This window comes from Atractosteus spatula, chromosome 7 (assembly GCF_055471065.1).
Source record: "Atractosteus spatula isolate fAtrSpa1 chromosome 7, fAtrSpa1.hap1, whole genome shotgun sequence".
NCBI lineage: Eukaryota > Metazoa > Chordata > Actinopteri > Semionotiformes > Lepisosteidae > Atractosteus > Atractosteus spatula.
The window spans coordinates 10828958-10850313 of NC_142712.1; the positions used below are offsets into that span (position 1 = coordinate 10828958).

Here is a 21356-nt window from a genome sequence, read left to right on the forward strand (position 1 = left end):
ATGGGGAGAACATGCAAACTCCACACAGATAGCACCTCGGGTCAGGAAATGAAGCAGTGCTACCCACTGTGCTGCCATATGGTGCACATTGCTGCCTGATTGTCTTTGAAGCTAAATAACAATTTCCTTGCTTTTTTGGAAACAGCAGTAGAGGTCTCCGCCTGCCTCCTTAGAATTCAGCCAAATCTATCTCCTTGTTCCCTAAAACACACTGCATAACAGCAATAAAGGTTGTAGTACAAAAGAGGGTAGATTTGCTGATCACTAAATGGTGACACTATTGCACAGTCAAAGAGAAACTACATAAATTGTTATGGAAACCATATACTTAATTTAAAATGAAATAAAAAATCAGAGACAAATGTATACTCAACTTATTATCAAAACCTTAGTTCAATGTTATGAACATATGCTGTTGCTTGCATAAAAGCGATAAGCATTAAACATTATTTCCTTATACAGTATGTATACAGTATATATATAAAGATTCACAAGACCACCAGCTTCCACCTTTGATACATACAGTTATACTTATACTGTTACAGTAAAGACTTTAAATCAAGGCTTTTACAAAATCCATAAATAGTTAACATGAGACTTTAAAAGGGAATACATATCAAAACCTTTAACATGGATCACGTCTGACTATTCATCTCCATTTCTTTGTCTTTCGCAATAATGTCCTTGTCCATGAAAATGACATGCAGAGAACAAACTTTGAACAGCTCCAGTCCTCCCACGGAAACCTTGTAATTGAATCATGTTGTGAAATAATGAAATAAAATCAGCATAAAGACATAAATGATGATTTTGAATTAGGTAGTAGATCGTTGCTTGAATGCCTTTGCCTTTTCAGCTGTTTTCTATGGTGTTTCTTAAGCTTTGGAACAGCGAGGCCATTAAGATGTGCTATTTTGACCCTTACCCTTTATTTGCCAACATATATTTAATTAGCTGAGAAGAAGAAATACTACTAGAGAGGGAGGTAACCCAGAAATGGCAGCTGGCCATGTAGGTGACAGCTATTTTCCCCCAGAACGTGCATGCTGTTGTAATGCAATTACTGAATAATACATGAAATTCCATTCAGAGGATTTGGAACAGTGCTTTAGTCCTCGAGTTCAATTTGTATAAAACTAAAAAGTCCCTCACTTGCTTATAAGAAATGTATTTTTCAAGGTGGTTTGTCAGAGAAAAAAAATGCTTTACTTTTGAATGAATATTAAAATATAAATGCATATTAAAATGAAATCAAAATATTTATGCTCAGGTGATCTGTCTAATCAGATATTGAAATAATTCAGGTGACTAACACTGAATATATACTATATATATAATAATACTTCCTCTTCGGAAATACCTAAAAAGAGTATCAGAATTAAAAGGACCCTATTTCAATTTTCTTTTTAAGTCTCATTTGTATTACGACAATTTGTGTGGTAAAGTGCAGCACAAGTCAAAGTCGTTGCTGTGGCAACCACTCTTATTATTATTTTTCAAGGACTCCCTCTCCTTTCTCAGCATTCATTATGATGTCTGTAAAAAAGATAATTGTGTGGAGTTCATCATGGTCTAAGAAGCATCTATGCTATTAGGATACCAAAGATTTAATAGGGGTCTTTTAATAAGTAAATGTAGCCTTTAGAAATGTTTTTCTCTTTAAAAAAACTTACCACATTTCTCTGAAATCAAAAACAAAGAATGCTTTAGCCTTATTATGGGTAAGATAGATTTGTTGACTAGCAATTCTATACAGTATATTTTATGCTTTCACAGGCACGGTAAATCTTATGAGTACACACATACTGTATAAGTATAGTTCTCTGAGAAATGTAGATCACAGGATATGTACTAAAAGACATAAAACAGCGGGCTTCCTTTTTACCAGTTTCATCTTTGTCTTGAATGTTCCCACACAATAGTCAGGTAGATGGAGCTTCTATGCTAATTTGTTTTTAAATTTTGGTTTTAAAGACATCACAAATAATGGCTGCTTCTCAATAATCCAAGGCACTCAATAATCCAAAATATTGAAATAGGTTAAGGAGTTTGTTCACTGTGAATCATGAGATGTCTATTTACTAGTAGTATTTAAACATAATATTAGTCATATGCCATTAACAAACCTCTTGCAGGCGGTAATACCCATTAACAGGAAATATACTAATGTTGTGTAGACCCATAAAATTTTAAACAGATTAGTCATTTATACTAATGCAATGTTACAGAAAAAATGGAACTTAACTACAGGATCATCTTATAAGGAAATATACTGTAGACATCACGGATTTAGAAAATGTGAGTCATGCTTAACTAACGTGTTAGCGTTCAATGCACAAGCAACAGAAGTAATTAAGTAATGCAGAGAACATAAAAGTTAATATATTTATATTTGTAGAATCTTTTGATCACACTCCTCATAAAAGCTTCATTCTCAAATTGCAGGCAGTAGGCATTCAAGCTAATGCATGTGTGGATTGAGAACTGGTTTAAGGATAGAAAACAGTATTTAGATAAGGGGTGAAAAGCTCCAACTGGAATGAGGTAATTAGTTGTTTAAGAGTGGCATAGCGTCCTACTCTTATATGAATTTATATGAACGATACCGTTTCTAGTCACCCAGTTTGCTGATGATACCATAATAGGAAGATTAACAAACAGAGTAGGAGCTTCAAAGGAAATACAAAAAGATTTAGAATTCAAAACTGGGCAAATACAAACATATGGCATTTGAGATAGACAGGTGCAGAGTATAAGAAAGAAATTAAATTGTAGCTATAAAATGGAAAACAGTCAGCTTGAAAAAAACATCTAGGAATAAGTGTTTCTATGGTAAATAGAATGTTGGCATGTATTGTTAAAAACCTAGAATTTAAATATACTGTAGGGTTGTTACGGTGTGTTACAAGTGTACAACACACTATTAAAACCTCATTTATAATACTGTGCACAACTGTCATGATTCCCCTTTATAAAAAGATAATGCTTCTTTGGAATCAATCCAGAGAAGAGCAACCAGATACTGTACATTCTGTGCTTAAAGGAAAACGCTATGCTTACAGAAGACTAAAAGGAGAACTGACACCAGTATTCAAAATCCTCAATTACATCGAAAAAGTCTGCCCCGTGTACTTTCAGAATCAACTGTCCAATGTGAAACAGAGGACACAAGGTAAAATGTAGTGGATGTATGTTTGAAACTTAGAACAGCAGCCATTAAAAAAAAAAAATTTATAGGTATCTAAGACAAGATGCCAAGTGAGGTCATTGAAAATGATAACATTTCTTTCATGACGTGGTTGGAATATTGTAGCAGCCAGATGAAATAGATAAGTGAAAGGGACCCCTCTCATTTGTGTCTTTTCTTTTGCTCTCCAAAATTCACAAAGTTGCTGACTACTTCATGCAAAAATACTGGTTTCTTTAATATCGTAACATGCTTAAGTGTAAAACGGTGATGTGTACAAATGTTTTGGTCAGTCACCTAAACACCATAAGTGCTTATTTTAGGTTTTCACAGAGAGCAGCTCTCTTTAGTGTTGTTTCTTGGCAGCAAGGTAGAGTTTGAAATGGTAGAACTCCCTGAGAACCTGTTTTCTAACTCTAAGCTCCATATTGCTTGTCTTGTCTTTTTGGCACTGTTTGTAAAATGGACTGTCTGGTATCTGGTACCTGCTACTAAATATTAATTAAGCATATGGTGCTTAAATACAAGAGAACCAACGGCTGACAATATTATCTTGCTAATTTTTGTCATTAAAGACCTTTCACTATTATAATACCATCTTTTACCATACAGTGTTCTTTACGTATCATATCAGAAATAAAAACAATATTGTACTGTATCACTGCACGTTTTTTGCATAAAGCCTTCCTTATAAATACTGGGTGTTATGTGATAGTAATTAACTCTAATAGTAATAAACTGCTTTTTTTGGCAAAGTAGTAAATAATTCTTTGTCAAGGATTCCAGTTAAATCAGGCTCATCTATTGAAAACTATGCAACTGCTGAACTTTTAAAAATATATATACAGTAGATCCACAATGGCAAAGTGTTTGGCTTTCTAGCTATAGTTTAATATGTAAGAGTCAATGCTGTATTTGTTCTTAAAGCCTTATGCTTCTATCCTCTGATCTAAAATGTATAAACTGAAAAGGAATGTGTATAATGTGTAAGGGGCTCAGGGTTTTGCTTCTTTAAATGAAGTGTAATTGTAAAAAAAGGCAGAAAATAATGCAGTAATGATATTTCTTCTCTTTCCTTCAGGCTTCTGAAGGAAGATAAAAACTTTGCTTTTATTCCACGCTCCCGCTTGGAGCTTCCTGATAATTTCCCAAAGGAAATCCCTGGGATCTGCTATTTCCTGGAAGCTGGCTCATCCCAGAACCAAGGCTCCATAGCCAGCTCAACTACAGCCATGTCTGTCCGCATCAGGAAGATCTCCTACAATATTGGCACCATGTTCCTCCGAGAGACCAGTTTATGAAGACTAACAAAGTCGAGGACAAAAGCTCAAAGAAAACTATGTTTTTTTTTTTAAGAAGTGCTGTTACTGTCCAAGGTCCTGAACAGCCCACAGGGAATGCAGAGAGACAAAGGAAGTGAAGAACGAAGTCAAGAGAGTTCTGGTCCATAATACAAACAACTTAAGCGAACAACTTGCTTTGAGCATTGCAGGTATGAGATATTATTGTATAATTCGGTGCCTTTTATCCACACAACTGAAGTGAGTTGGACACGTATCTTATTGAAGCACACCTTTCTGAAAACCTATCTCATTCTCAGCAGTGCAGCTCTGTGTTTCTGTCTGTTTGATATCTTTCACACTGCTCTGTCCCCGGTAGCTCTGTCCTTGGATTTAAATGTTGGACAGCATCATTGTTTGCAGTCCTGAGCCAGCCAAGTCTACTCACGGAACAATCCACCTGCCCTCCTTGTTTCTGCAGCACTGCATCAGAGGGATAAACAACACACAACCTGCATCATAGCATGCAAAGTTAATGTAGCATTTAAATTTGTACGTGGTACTGGGGTATACTGTTACTAAACCAAACAGATTTATTCTGCTGTCTTTGTTAAATCTTGGACTCTTTATCACACATGAAGTGCACTCATTTACAATTTTCAGGATCCAGTAAAAGCAATCTCAATCATGCTAGGCACACTTTAATTTAATTTCTTTATTTGATTTGTCTTTTAATTGCCACCCTCTCACAGTATCTTTTAGAAACAATAATTGACGTGAATTTATATTCTTAGAAATAGAACAGTGTACATACTGTAGCCTGTTCATTGTCCCTGAAGCGTTAAATATGTCCTATTAGTATTGAAGAAATTGTGTTGCATTTATCTAGAACTATTTTGCCAAGCTAAATAAAGATTGTATTTTACAATGGGAGTTATATGGAACAAAAACAAATATATTATTGTTAGTGTATAGTGTATAACATCGGTTCAATGAAATCTAGGGAGAATGGCGGCTTGCTCTGCTCTTGCCTATGGGTCACCACTGGTCACGCATGCCAAGCTTAAAGTGGGTCTTAGAGGAAGGCACAGGTACCTTGAAGAATGGTGCCTGAAGTTACAATCCTATCATGTAGACTAATGCTCGATAAATATCAACTCACAGAGATGCAGCTTCTCCTGACTTAAAACCCTTTATGAATCTGTAGTTAATTCCCAGCCCTGAGGACAACTGTCAAACTGCGAAATACAAAGATACATAAATAATCAACATTTTCTTTGTAAGCTGTTTGTCCCCATAGACATACAGTATATTAAATAGTAATAATGGGGCTTTTTCCATTATCACTCAAATGGTGTGAAAAAGTGCAGCTTACCGTGTATCATAGCTGGCATTTTTAGATATTTGCCTTGAACCACTATAGGAAATATATTGTTATGTATTGTACTGTACATGAAGATAAGCACTTGTTGGGAAAATATGACCTTTCTTCTAAAGAAACATAAAAGAATAGATAAGATCAAAATAAGTGCCATTGTACATTTCTGTTTAGCACTCCATTTCGCAATCAGTGCAACTGCATTTTTATGTGCAATGACTTCATTATAGCTAGTGTTTGTATTTATTTAGAAAATTATGTAATTATTTTGCTGTTTCAATACTGTGGTCCTGACACATTATGTCATAACACAGCACGACAAAAAGCATTGTCAGTGAATATGAAAAACAAGTATCCAGGCAAACTATACTTCAAGCAGAATTGCACAAATGGGGACTTATTTTCTGTTTAATGGAGTTATAACCGGAGTTGTAAGAGGAATTAAAATGGAAGAGGTTCCAAGATTAGATCCTAATCTTGCACACTTCCTTTTGTATATAAGTCTTGTATCTGGGATTTCCCATAGTGCATCTCTTTCTTACCCCTCCTGCCAACCCATCCAAACCCCTGCAGCAGCTCCCTGGTCAAATCTCACAATACTGACTGGTGGGGATTCTAGGGTTTGCCAAACAGGCCAGGTTGCCAATTCCCTCCGTTTTGCAAGCAACGCCAAGTGCTCCCTGCACATCTGGTCTCTCTAGAATTTTACTAGAGCTAACCCAGCTAAAGAAATATGGACTATATTTTATTTTGTTATCTACATTAGATGTTTGTATTTGCAGAGTCAAAGCTCCACACTTCACGGTTATTGTACTGGAAAACAAAGGGTGTTGGAAAATAAAAGAAAATGGACTTATCCAACCAGAGGAAAAACGTAATTAGGCTATCTATGCTCTCCCTCAGTTTCTGCTATGAAGGGAATTGTAGTGGTGAGCTGAACAGATTAAGAATTTGAGATTTAAAATAAGGGAATAATTGACAGGTCTGAATAAAATTAAAAGGTTACACGTGCTCAGTTTAATTGAAAGAAATGCCAGGAGCTGGAAATTTGCAAACCTAAGTAAAAGAAATTTTGATTGACATTTTACATAAAAGCAGATTTTATCTTTCCCTCAGAGGATAATAATTTGGTAGCTCTATCTCATTATTGTGATTATTTGTGCTGCTGTGATTTTGTTCTTCTATTTATTATACCGGGCAGTAAAAAATAAGGCATTTATTAAATGATAGCTAACTCTGAATTTTATGGTATCAATCTAAATTTATTTATCCAAGAAAGGAAGAAATAACATAGTGTTAATTACTGTATATATATTTTGAAATGAAGTTACCCGTGATTAGTATCTGGTTGACACTCAATGGTGTTTATACAGTGGTATTTACATTATCTTTTCAAATATTAGTTCAGAAAAGGTACAGTAGGTGTTAGATTTACAACAAGAAATAATTATACTGTGTCCAGAGTTTACTAACTGTATGTTTATTGATCTCAATTCAAACATTTCATTAATGGTTTTCAAAAACATTTTAAATATTAATGTGTTAAAAAGTACTTTAACTGATTTTACTTTCAGAGCTAACATTTCCAAGTTTTCCAATTACTCTTTTATAAATGGCACAAAAACATCTAAATTTTAAACACAAAGTGTTTATTTAATTCTTGTGACGTTTCCATGTTTTTAATTCAGGCAACATGGAACTTCAATACCAGCTTTAGTAAAGATTTAAATGAAAATCTAAAGTGCATGTAGTTAGCTTATACAAAGCATTTCAAAATGTATAAGAAATGTTTAAACAGACCAAAGCATAAAAATCTATTTTTAAAGCAGATAATGTAGAAGCTGTAATTGCTTACAGCTGAGACAAATTAAACTAGGTCTTAAAAGTTATAAGCCCAGGTGTGACTAATTAAACAAATCCTGGCAAAGCTTAAAAAGCTTTGTGCAACAGCACCTGTTTCTGAGGGTGTTAAAACTGACATTTAAATGTAAATTAATTGACAAAATCTTTATTTTGGGACATATTGTACCTTGCGCTGCGTAGTTATAAAGAAAAATACAGTTGAAAAAGTATGTGTTCATAGATTTAATCATTATTTCTTTGTCCTAAAAACATAGTAAAGTATATTTTTAGCATATTAATTAGGATTGACGTGCACAGTAGCAATCCACTGTCTACTTGAGAACCCTTCAGACATTCAGACAGTGCATTAAAACAGCACTAATTCCATGCAGCTGCTGAAGCTGAAAAATGACAACGAATACACATATTGAAGGCAGGCCTTTGGCTTTTTGTGAGGTATTCTGCTTTGTTGAAATTTGCTGCCTTTGCAAAAGAGCAATGAGAGATTCTAGGCAATGTTTTCCTGTGCTGGTCCTGGCCTGTTCCTAGGTATTCTACTGTACTATTCATCCCTCTTGAACTGTGTAACTTTAGTACACCAAGCCCTTAAACTTCTTGCTTGTATTTTGGATATGTTTCAGTTCCTGAACAGCAGACCCCTGTTATAAATTGTTACAACACGTACGGTACAGGTATATCAGATGCTGGATTTCAAAATCAGGTTTGTTGTTGCAGTGACTGGGTTGAATTTAAGTTGGGGCCCTGCAGCTCTAAGAATGCTTCTTTTGATGGTTTGGTATGTCCACCTATATCTGCACGTCATTAAGTGCTAAGATTAATTGCATTTTTAAAAAGCTACAATGAAAGCAACTCCTAATCACAGTTCTCGGAGATTACACTCTTAAATGAGATCATTTGTGCCAGCCACTATTCCTATTTCTTTTTGCATTGCTGAATTACCCTCTACTTGTTCCTTATGCAGCTCCCCACAGTAACCTACTGTATAATTGGAAGTATTTGTAAGTTGTGAGTGCAGAAAACAGTTAAAAGTAAATCAGGTAGTTCAATTAAGACCTCAATAATCCTAACTGAGTAATTAATAGGTTATTGGAGTGAAAATCAAGAGACTCAGGGATACTCCAGGACCAAGAATACAAAGTGTTGTAGAGAGAAGCAAATATCTGAAAGCAGTGGTTTTCATTACCCATTGATGAAACTGGCAAGGCTTACATTCAACGGACTGACACATGTCCAGCCTTGAGCACTTTTATATACAGACTGATAGCATTTACAAAAAGGCAAGACTTGCCAAAAAATAACAGATTGATTTCAAGAGGGACAGCGACATCCAAGAAGTTGATGTTTTGTGAATGTTTAAGTATTTTAGGTGGAATAAGTCTGGCATAACAAACTCTGTTAAGGGGCAGGCCCCTGGCCATAGGACAAGGAATCTCGAACCCCAGGTAGAGAGAGGAGTGAACCAGGGGGAAGCTGCAAGGAGGAGATGGGGGGGGGAGAGATGCTTCAGACAAATGCGAAGGGAGGTGTTTGTGTTAAATACAGTACATAGCTGATTTTAGCAATGATAATGATCTGGAACAGCTGTGGAAGATTGATTTGCTGTCCTTATGCCTCCCAAACATCAGTTAATAACTTCCATTTCAAAACAAGATTCAGCCTATTTCCTATTTAAGTTCATGCATTGATTTCAGTAATAAACTACTGTGAATTGCCTTTTTTTCTGAAAATCTGAAATATAGACGTTCTCTGTGAATTTTCAGTAAGCTACTTTAAAGACTAGATCATTTCACTGATGTTTGAGGTGATCTGGATCATGTAAATTGGTTATAATTAAAAGGCATTTAAATGAGCCACATTTTTCTAACTACAAAAAATCGCCTTTTTCTTTTGGTAGCTCACCCTTGATTTGCACTCATCTGCTGACTTCACAACTCCTCCAAGGAAATGAATGTCCCTTACATTTATAATTGAAGTACATACATTAGTTCCCACAAAGTAAGCCATTACAATTTGATAAAAACACAGGAAATCAGTATATAATAAAAATGTGAATATTCACCAGGTACTGGAGCACTGAAAGCACCAGCAAAAGAAGCTCAATCTCTTTTAATATTTACAATGTCAAATACCTTCCCCACAAAGCGAAATCTGGCAGGTGTCGATACAGTATGTAGCAATCCTATGATGTCTGCCGTGTCAAGGGTCGTAGCATAGCACTGGTTCTGAGGTACCACAGATACCTGCGAGATAACAGAGCTCAACAGCTTGATGGGATAGTTAGCTCACCAGGGAAGGCTGATAATGCACGCATAGGAAAGAGATGTCACAATTACAAGTATAAACCATGCATATTGACAAACACACATACAGTACACACAGATGCTTAAAAAAGAAGCTTGTCTCATTGCAGATGTTGCAAAGCTCTTTAAACTGAGATGAACTGTAGTACGTCCAGTTCACCTGCCTGTAAGAAATGCTTATATGCAACCAAAAGGTATTATCAAATGCAGTGGAATTTAATGGTAATTACAAATGTAGTTAATAATATAAGAACAGTTTTTTTAGATATATTTTTAATATGCATTTTTTGTGGTTTACAATACCTAAAATATTCGTTTGCACCACACTTTAATTTTTGTTATAGCTGTCTATAAACATTTTTAACATGATGATAAATCAATATTTTTGTGCATTTATATGGAACCTTTCCTCCCAAATGTTCCCACGTTTCTTTTACATACTGTACGTCTAATATTAAGGCTGGGGTGTGGTTCAGACTATGGTCAGGAGTAGGGTTCTGTTACATCTAATAATCTACTGTAGAGATTAGTTATCACAATTGTCATCTACTTATAGTTCAAGAACTGAGAGGAATTTCAACACGTAATCGGTGGCGAGATCTTCAGTGTTGCTTCATTTCTTGTTTTTGTGCTATGTACATTACATGCAGTATTTTCAAAAATCATACATTTATAAATAATGACATAAAGCAGAAACCCACTGTAAATTGTACTGTAGGAAATGTGTATATTGTCTGAGGTTTCAAGCAATAAGCTGAGTATCCTTTTTGGGTCATAAATATAAAAAGAGAACCTCATACACAGCTGTTATTACTTTGATTTTGTGTTAAATATAACTGCCAGGACAGATGTGTGAAGTGGAAGCATTGTCTACCACTTATAAAGTGAATACAATTATATAGTTTTGCCATGACTACTGCCTGCCGAAATGGGATTGCTAATTGTGTCTCATAATTGCTTGCACTCCAGATCTGTCAATTAACACAGTACCTGCAAGTGGTCTATTGAGAATTTTCACTAGTAATCCAACCCCTCTGCAATGGACTGGCATCCCATCCACAGTTTATACTGCTTGCTTGCTGGGATAGGCTCCGGCTCACCTGCGATCTGCGACCCGCAGTTAGAAAGTGATAGAATGATCTTAACTCTTTTTTTTGTGTGATTGACTGACTGTTGATTAGGTTATAACATGTTTAAAACTTAAAAGATTTGACTCATTCAAACTTACTGTATGTCATGGAATCATCAACACAGATATTGCCGTGTTAACATCGTCTTGTGATTAAATCAGATTCTTATTTTGAATTCTCAAGTATCCATGTTGTGCCTGATTTCCAAACTGTGCAACATCCTATTTGGTGCACTGCAGCTTGAATCAATTGATTTATCACCACTGTCCATTTTTAATTGCTTCTGTCTGAACATCTTGCTGTTTTCGTCATGTTTATTTTTACGGTTTTCCTGCAAATATCCTTTAAAGGTTTTGAGGCATTTTTTCTTTGCTTTTTTGGAAGAATGTCTTAGCCTAGACCACAGTTTATGACAGTGCTCTTTCTCTGTGTTCAGGCTTGTATTGTGCCACTAAACACACGCACTTTATTTTCCGTTTGCCTTTGTACTCAAGTGGTACAAAGGATCTGAGAAAAGAACGAGAATACATTAGTATAATTTAAAGCAAATTGTATGATCCATTTACTCTGCTTCATAAGAAAGCGTAATTCCAGCATATTGCAATACAAAACTATATAAGTAAGCACTTCACTTCTTGGTATGATAGTGACTTTGATAATCTCATGGGTTCTATTTGAGTAAGGAATCATTATTTTTTACTTCCTCATTAAAATTATCCAACACATGTTACAAAGACATAAGGGAAAACAAAGAACAATTACATTTGTAATATACCAACTATGTATGTAACATTTCTAATTGGACAATGTAGGTGTTATAACATAATTAAAGTATAAGGAAAGAGATCCACGTCTTATTCTGTTGTCTTCTGTGATTGTTCTGTTCTGCACAGGGACACCCTTGTCATTTTCAATCAAGGTTTTAATTTACACTGCTGTCTTGTCAAAACTGTGTCTTTCTATTACATGGGTTCTGAACCAAAGAACTTCAAATAATGTACAATATATTATAACTGTAATACAAATCTTTTATAAAAAACACAACATTGTATAAATGCCATACCTGCACTAAAAATATACAGTCTACGGCTCTTTAATATATTCTATTAGTAAATAGTATACAGTATATCTTAGTATGTTGTACTTTATGGGAAAAATATTTAATTAGTTTAGGTTCGTGACAGTCCATTTTTGCCAAATAGCCCAATCTTGTTTTCTTTGTACTACTTTTTTATGTGTATTTTTTTTTTCTTCATGTATAAGATAAAGAAGCAAACCGGGGCTGTTCGACAAACTGTATATGACTACATTCTTATATGGTTTTCACATCTGTCTTGGCTGAGCAACAGAATATGGTACATTAAATATAAGCTGAAAAGAAAATGTAAATAAATATCATTGTATACCTAAAAAATGCTGTTGTGTTCTTTATGTTTTATTTGATTTACTGCTGTGCTTAAAGAGTAAGGGGATTATAGGTTAGACTGATAGTGGAAAACAACATCTTAAACAGGACAGTTATTTCAGTCTCTTGTGGTTTTGGTGTTTCTAGAACCTGAGACACAAAAATGGCTGATACACCTATGAAAACACTGTTACATTTTCAACATTTCTTTAACATTTTTAATGCAAGTGTTAAACAAAAAGGAAGTGAGACATTTCTAATAACTCCTAGGCTCCCCAGTATTCCTACTGGGGTTTAAAATATCTGCTGATAACGTGAGAGGTATACAGAAAGAATAGTCCCTTGTAATTAGGGACAATCACAGAAAGTGTTGAGCGCTCTCTGTACAGCTCACAAAGGAGGGAGAAGAATTCTAAATGACTCCTGGGCCTACCTGAGTTTTAAGGGCACTGCAGTGTATCTGTTTTTCTCAAGACTTGCATTATTATTCTGCTGTTCTTGCATTACTGTCATCTGTGCCTGATTGAACCACTGTTCCTGAGGCATTCTTTTCTGTTGTCACAGCTTTATTCACACTCTTGCTATGCTGCACGGTTGAATTTGTTTAAAAAAAGTATGAAAAGACAATAGAATTATGCTGAGATATTACAATCTCATTGGGGCACTCTGGATATCTAGAGGTCTTGCAAAGTTTTGAGATGGAAATGCTGAGAACCATACACTACCTGTGCAAAGGAACTTGTGGAAAATATTTAAATGCAAAAAAATTATCATAAAATATTTCAATGGAAAAAAATGGTCTGTTACCATTTTAAGAATTAACAGTATCATGACACTTTTTCCTATCCATTCGTGCATTCTTGAACTATTTTATCTGCTACTGGTTTGCAGGGTTCCAAAGCCTATATTTTTATAATATAATGTGTATATATATAATATATATAATATATATATATTTATAATTTTTTGCCAGGCTAAAGCAAAAAAAAAGTAAAAGATCAGACATTCAAACCCTATTCCTATTAAATGTAATCTTTATTGTTAAATGGTCTATTTAGGACAATTACAAACATATTCTACTGCCAGATAGATGTTTAATTGTCACTCTTTAAACCTGTGTGCCAGTATGTCTTTCTAAATGAAAAGTTACATTGCAGACATTGAATTAAAGATGCATAGTGCTCATCTGCAGTATAGGTGTCTTCCAGTCAAGATGATCGTTATCTAACCTGATTAAGTGAACCATTTAACACTGTTTTCTTGGTGAAGAAGACCTACAGAACCAACTGGATTAACAGTCCCTGATGACTAAAGAGATCACTGTTTCAAATATTCACTGAATTACAATTTACCTGTTTTCACAATTTTGCATGAAGGTTAAAAGAGCACAAGGAAATGTCCTGCTTTTTTTTAGGTGTAAATTTGCCACTTTCTATAAAGATTTCCTGAATTTGTTTGCCACCTCTGTATAATTTGCAGATTAATGTCTGTTTTGTTTGCTGTGTTTTGCTGAGAAACAATTTAAAAAATAATTTAATCTAATCTTCCCCACCTGTTATCTGAGTCGTTTTGCTTCTTGATTGATTTGGCAAGTGTGTAATACACTGAATTATCTCTGAACTGTTATTTATTTGTCTCTTAAGCTTTCTAAGGAGTGCTGTGTACCCCTGCTTGAAGGCTTGTATAGTGGCATTTCAAAGTCTCTCAGGAGCTTTCTGATTTTCTAATATTATCCGTTCAACTTATTCTAACTCATTCTTCCAATTCAGGGTTGTTAGGAAGGTGATATTTATCCCCTTCAGCAATGGGCACAAGCCAGGATACACCCTGAATGGGACTACAGTCTATAGCGTGGCTTGCACACACGCGCACACACACACACACACCAGAGCCAGGTTCCCCAGAAGCCGATTAACCGAGCAGTAGGTTTTTGGACTGTGGGAGGAAACTGGAGCACCTGGAGGAAACCTATGTAGACATGAGGAGAACATGCAAACTCCATGCAGATAGGACCTCAGGTCCAGAATTGAACCCGGGGCCCCAGAACTGCATGCCAGCCTCTAATATTATCCAGAAACTTAAACTGTTTGTAGATATGCTTTAAAATGCAGACATATTATACCATAGCCAAAGCATACCGGCACATTTGTGATATTTATTCGGAGCAGTGGCTAAAAAATAGTACTTGAGTTGTACTATATACAATGCTTATATCTTAGTTTTTTTTTCTGTGGTGTAACATAAGGAAGCTTTTGTACTGTATCTTTTCGACACTGAGTAAGAAAAACCATCCTGCATCCACCCACTATCCTGTAACATGGAGTAAAACCTAATTCTCTTGTAAATTGGGATGAAGGTACTTGATACATCAAGCCAACACCTATTGATAGGCCCAAAGCTATCATTCTCTTGCAACTTTAAAATTATTTTTCCTGTGAGACTCAAGAGGACAGTCAATTCATCCAGGTTTAATATCCATATAGTTTTATAGCTTCCACCTTTTCTTTTCAGTAATTGGTTTTTTAGAATAGCATTCACATAACATAATCTTTCACTTAGAAGGCAAGAGAGGCTCTGGCATCCCTCATGTACATCACTTTAGCTCATTATAAACAAGTTAGATCGCAAAAATGCGAAAGTACAGGCAGGAGATTCCTAATCATATGCCACATTATGATTACAAATGAAAACATGACGCTGCTTATAACTGCAATTAAGTCAATGCCGTGCAATTTTTCCTGTATGCGTATCAACCCACATACAGTATGGATGATTCTACTGAATGCTTTTAATATTCATTTGAGAACAATAAAAAAAGTGATTTGATTGTAGATTCAGAAAACCGCTGAAGATCAGCTGTAAAATGGTTATGAATTAAGAACAGATGATAACGCATTAAACAACTGCATGCCGAAGAGCTCTCTCTTAAGTCTATGGATGTGTCTGTACGGATTGTTGTGTGCCCTGACACCACATTGTAATAATTTCCCTGCCTGGGGACTGGAACAAGCAGCCCTAGTGACCTATGCATGGAGCTTTCAATTTCCCACGGTTCGCACAATAATTAGATAGATACTTTATTGATCCCGTGAGGGAAATTGCAGTGCAACAGCAGCTTAACACAGACAACACAGCAACAGAGTAACGAATGATACAATAATAATAATAATACAATATATACAATACAATCAGTACAGTGAGAAGTGCACTAAGAAGAGTTACTCACAGTCCAGAACACACAAAGAACAAACCAGAACAGAACAGTACACTAAAAAGTTGTATTGCACAATATAAATATAAATGTATTGCACAAGTCCCTGGCATATATTGCACAAAAATGGTTGTAAATAGGAAAAAGAAAAAGAACAGATGTAGCAGTTTACTGTTCAGACCAGAAACAGGTCACTGTCAATGTTGCCTCTGCCTAGACACAAAGTGGATGTGTTGTACAGTCTTATGGCAGAAGGCAAGAATGACCTCCTGTAGCGCTCCCTGTCGCACCGTGGATGGAACAGTCTATTGCTGAACGTGCTCTTCATGTCATAGAGGGGATGGGAGACGTTGTCCATGACGGTCTCTAGTTTGGACACCATTCTCCTCTCAGCCACTACTTCCAGGGGGTCCAGGCCAGACCCAATGACAGAGCTTGCTCTTCTGATGAGCTTGTTCAGCCTGTTAGAATCCACTGCTCTAATCCCAGAGCCCCAGCATACCACCGCATAGAAAATGGTGCTCGCCACAACCGACTGATGGAACATATGTAGTATCTTACTACACACATTGAAGGACCTGAGACTCCTCAAGAAGTAAAAACAGCTCTGACCCTTCTTGTAAATGGCCTCGATGTTCTTAGACCATTCCAGTCTATCGTCGATGTGCACTCCCAGGTACTTGTACGAGTCCACCATCTCCACGCCACTCCCATGGATGTAGACAGGAGTAGGTTTGACCCTTTTCCTCCTGAAATCTACCACTGAGAATAGACGCTGCTTATGTCCATGTGCAGAAAAAGTGAGATTAATTATTCATCAGCATCTTCATCCTCATTTGCCAACTGGGAAACGATAGCAACGCAAACCTCAGGTTATGATTAAATGTAAAATAGTGAAGATAATTATGACATGAATGTGCAGTTTTGTTTCTGAGGTTGTGTCTCAAGGGAATATGAAGCATGTTTACGCCTACTGTTTGTCTGCATGGGTTTCTGATAGTCACTAAACCAGTTGTGCAAAACTAATGAAAGAGCGGTGAGATGCTTTAAAGCTAAAGTTATTCACATTACTTCAGAATCAGCCAAAGTCTTTCTTAAACAAACTAACCTGACTTGCAAACATGAATCCGCACAGAACTTTATGACCTGTTTATCTTGTTTTGTTTTTTTACATTTTTATGATTCCATTTGGTTCTCTCTTTAGTGTTGCCTGAATACCAAAAAACAAATATCTAAAGCAAAGCAGAAGGACAATAACTGTAACTGTTCTTCCTGCTGCAATATTTACTACGATATTTACTATGGAACATTAGAGTTAGGGTTAGGGGAAATAGGACAACCCCTGAGAATGATACAGAATTTTAACAATTTTACAATTTTAATGTCATTCAACAAGAAAGGAAACAACCGCAAATTGTTGTTGATCTCAGCTCACTTAGTGGAACTTTCACAGTTTACATCCCAAGAACTGCTGCAAGAGCCTAACTCATGGCTATTATTATCATTCTATAGTACAACGGAGCTCAAGATTCAAGTAACTGAGTGGTTCTATTTCTAGTTGTTACCTTACTCCTTTGTTTAGCAGGACTGTGATCTGACAGCAACTGTTGACACGTAAGACAAAGTCATTTGAGAAGCAAAAGAAGCTGTTGGAAAGTGCTTGTAACACTCAAGCTTAGATAATAATGAAATGCCAGTGTGCTTGCAGCAAAAAAAAAAAGTGATAGGCTCTGTGAATGCTGTGTGCTGAGGTGACACAATTCAAAACCACTGCTGAATGTCAATCTGTCAAAAGTCAAAATGGAGAAGATAAAGAACTGAGCATTCAGCACTGCTTCCTTCAAAGACATGTTGTGTCTCTTTATAAAACTGAAGATAAACTCTACCTTAAATGCTTATTTATGTTGATTATATTATAAAAATTAAGTATGGAACAAGCTGAATAGGTCTGCAATCCTTTGAAGTAGTAAAATGATACAAGAGCAGAAACTAGTTTAATATAAGGTAGTCTTGGCAACTGCCTTACTTGATGTTTTATACATTGTGATTTTGTCACCTTCTTTCTCACTTTCCATGTATTTTTTCTTCAGAATTTTTTCAAGGCGATTAAATGGAGGTAGAGAGGCTGACAAAAGCAATTCCTATTAATGTCACACTAGTGAGAAGCTTGGGTTCTCAGAGCCTCTTGACTGTCTAGTACTGTAATAGAAAACAGTAAAATCCTTTTTTTAGGGTTACAAAGGCCATTAAAACCAGAAAATCTTCCTTATCTCATTGCCCATAATATAAAAGTATCATTTAATATTTTATTATATAATAAATATAAAGAATCATGTCAATATAAAGTATAAAAAATCGTCTTCATTTGGTAGAAGCTATCGATCCAGTTATGTCATGATTGTATGTTTGTACTGGACATCTTCCTCAAGTAACAGCTTGCTAATCAATTGGCTTCATGGTTTAATTCAAGCAAAGTTGAGTTTAATAATTATGAGGCATTGACTTTTTGTTTTTAGGCATTATGAGGCATTGTTTGTAAGTCTGAAATATTTTAAGAATCTCAGTATTTTTTATATTTTTCAGAGCTCATTAGGTATTACAAGCTGGTGTTTTTAAGCAGAGAAAAGAAGTGACAGGTAAGAGTAATAACTGTAGCTGTAAAACATAATATTCTGGATATGTTGACTACAAAGTAAAAGATATAGTATCCATCTGGGAGCAGACAGGTGTCCAGTGATGTGTTGATGAAGGTCAATGTCTATGTATTATGCCATATAAAAACACAATATTGTTTCTCTTTTTAAAATTATGTTTTTAATTAAACTGCCTTTCAAAGACCCGTGCCTAATGTTTTTTTTCTTTCAAAGGCATCAAGACTCTGTCTGTGTCTACTTGATAATTTCCTTGTCACATCCCAGTTACATTCCTGACCTTCTATAATAATTTGGATCTTATTTTTATGTTAAAATTCAGCGGAAAAAATAAGATTTGTTTAATGTTGTAAGAGGGGTTTGTAGCTTCTCATTTTACCAGTGAAAAAAGATACTTCATTCCTTTTACTTTAAAATGCATTGGTTTATTATGCCTCTTATCTGACCTTACAAGTCTGGTATTCTTCTCACTCTCACTACATCGGCCTAGTTAAAATGAGGTCACACTGCACTGAAATGCCAAAGCTTTTAGTTCCAATAGAGATGAAACTGTAATTGTGTTGACAAATCAAACAGCTTTTTTTCATAAAGATTGGCTTGTACTCGAGAATCTCCTCACTGGATCTCAGTTCTGCTTGTAGCCATATAACCACTTATGATGATTTACTACATAGTAGAAACATGTAAATCTACAAGCAAACTATAACCACCCAAACTGAAAGCATGTGACAGCAGTTTGCAATAAGGCAAACCATTCAAGGAATAAGAAAGCAAAGCAGTGCGATAACAGAAAGTCTGTAACCCTGGGCAGTGCAAGAGAAAACATTATATGTGATGAGAAATGCAGGTTATATTCATTTGAAATATTAATGTTGACTTCCATTACTTAGTAACCAAAATTACAAATGTAAAACTATCAATAACTCCTCAACACATTCTCAACACATTCTTGCCCTTAACTTATATCATAGCCAATATTTTCTAAGGAAGAAAACAATGACCATCTTTGTAAATAATGTAGTGAACTGAAAAAGCTTTCTCCTTCAGGGAAGTAGACAATGCTTATACTTGATTGACATCTTATGCACTGCAAAATACCATAGAAAACAAGTGTCACTTCAGGTGCCGATGACCCTCACCAAGACAACTGACTTTCTGGTAATGAATTGATGAATGTTGAAAATGAGCTTGGATATAAACAAGATTATATTTTATCTGGAAGTAGAAGACATGATAATGGTTTTGTCAAGTGCTTTATGAACATAATTCATGCTACTATACTGCAACATACTGTACAGATCTCTCCTATTTGAATAGAGATAATTATGCCCTAAGGGCAAACAAACAGATAAAGGATAATAGCTTCACCGTAAACTAAAATAAGTAGACAAGAAAGCTTGAAAAAATGCAGCTATTATATGGCAACTGTTTTTTGAGGTAAGCAAATCATAAACCCATAGAAACATTTTAATTTACTTTATACATACATACAGTATGTATATACAGTATTATGTATAATTTGTCAGCTATTGCAAACACTCACTCAAAAATACTTTAGCAATCTTAGAATAAAAACAAATAATAATTTGTTGTTTGTTACAATTTGCCGTCTTCTGCATGGTCATTTCAAATTGATTTGTAATATTTCTCACGGTGTCACAGCTATTTTCCAACACAACTGTCATTCTGTCTGTCAGCTGGGGTGAGAGACCTGACACAGGAGGTGGCTGTCATTATATTGCACAGGTATTTTTTTCTTTATAACACAGTGCAGGTCTCAAGTCTATCTTTGATGCCAGATGTTTAAATCACACGGCAGAGAACGTTTAAGAACTCTGACCACAGAAAGAGAGACACAGTGACGCAAACTCACAGAGAGAGCAAACTCATGTGGGAACTGAAGTCCTCAGATTAGGTTTCTTGGGTTTTCATAGCTGTCACAAAAGAAAGATTGTAAATTGATATGAGCAGCCTAATAATAATAATAGCTTACACTTATATAGCTGATTTCTGGAAGCTCCACTCAAAGCACTTTACTGGTAATGGGGACACCCCTTCACCACCAATGTGCACCTGCAGCCATAGTCCGCCAGTACACTAACCACACATCACCTATCAATAGGAGGAGAACAGAGTAATGAAGCAAATGGCAGATGGGGGTTATTAGGAGGCCATAAACTGGATGACTGCTAAAGGCCCATGGGAAATTTGGGCAGGGTAACACCACTACTCTTCTCAAGAAACTCCCTGTGATTTTTAATGAGAGATTTTTACCTGTTTTATGTCTCATCCGAAGGAATCCCTGTCACTATACTGGAGCGTTAGGGCCCACACAGACCACAGGGTGAGCACCCCCTACTGGCCCCAACTAACACCACTTCCAGCAGCAACCTTAGTTTTCTCAGGAGAGTCTCCCATCCAGGTACTGACCAGGCTCACACCTGCTGAGCTTCAGTGGGTTGCCAGTTGTGAGCTGCAGGGTGATACAGCTGCTGGCAAAACTTGTGCCCTAAGTAGAAATCGAACACAGAGCTCCATGTGGGAGAAGCATGCACCAAACCCACTGTACCAACGCGCTGCTTTGATGAAGATGTTGCGTGCCTTCTTAGGGAATAGTGTGTTGCTTTCCAAGGGGCAGGGCAGAGATCCCTGCCATGTCATGCGAGTGTTTCAAGGCTGTGATGGGAAGACGTGCCCTTATTGTCTGCCGCAGAATTGCATTGTGAGAAAGACCTCTCAACATTAGACCTGTAATATCTAAGATTGCTTTCCCCTTCAGATTTGCTCTAGACACGGAAGGATTATTACTTGACAGATTAAGCGATAATCCCACAGGAGAGGAGAAACACCATGCATGGTGGTCCTTTCACAGAGGCCCCGGAAAACATTTTTAAGGGAGTATATACAGTATACACAGACATTTCCATCAGAGCTTCTCTCCTGCTCAGTCA

At 36.0% G+C, this 21356-nt stretch overlaps 1 protein-coding gene across 1 annotated transcript in view; it reads left to right on the top strand.

Moving 5' to 3' along the window:
• Positions 1–4596, top strand: part of gucy1a2 (guanylate cyclase 1, soluble, alpha 2) — a 45644-nt gene extending 41048 nt beyond the window's left edge. The window contains exon 8 of the mRNA XM_088921802.1: positions 4269–4596. Coding sequence (XP_088777928.1) covers positions 4269–4488 — 220 coding nt within the window. The 3' untranslated portion in view covers positions 4489–4596. The remainder of the gene's footprint in view (positions 1–4268) is intronic.
• Positions 4597–21356: the final 16760 nt, after the last annotated feature.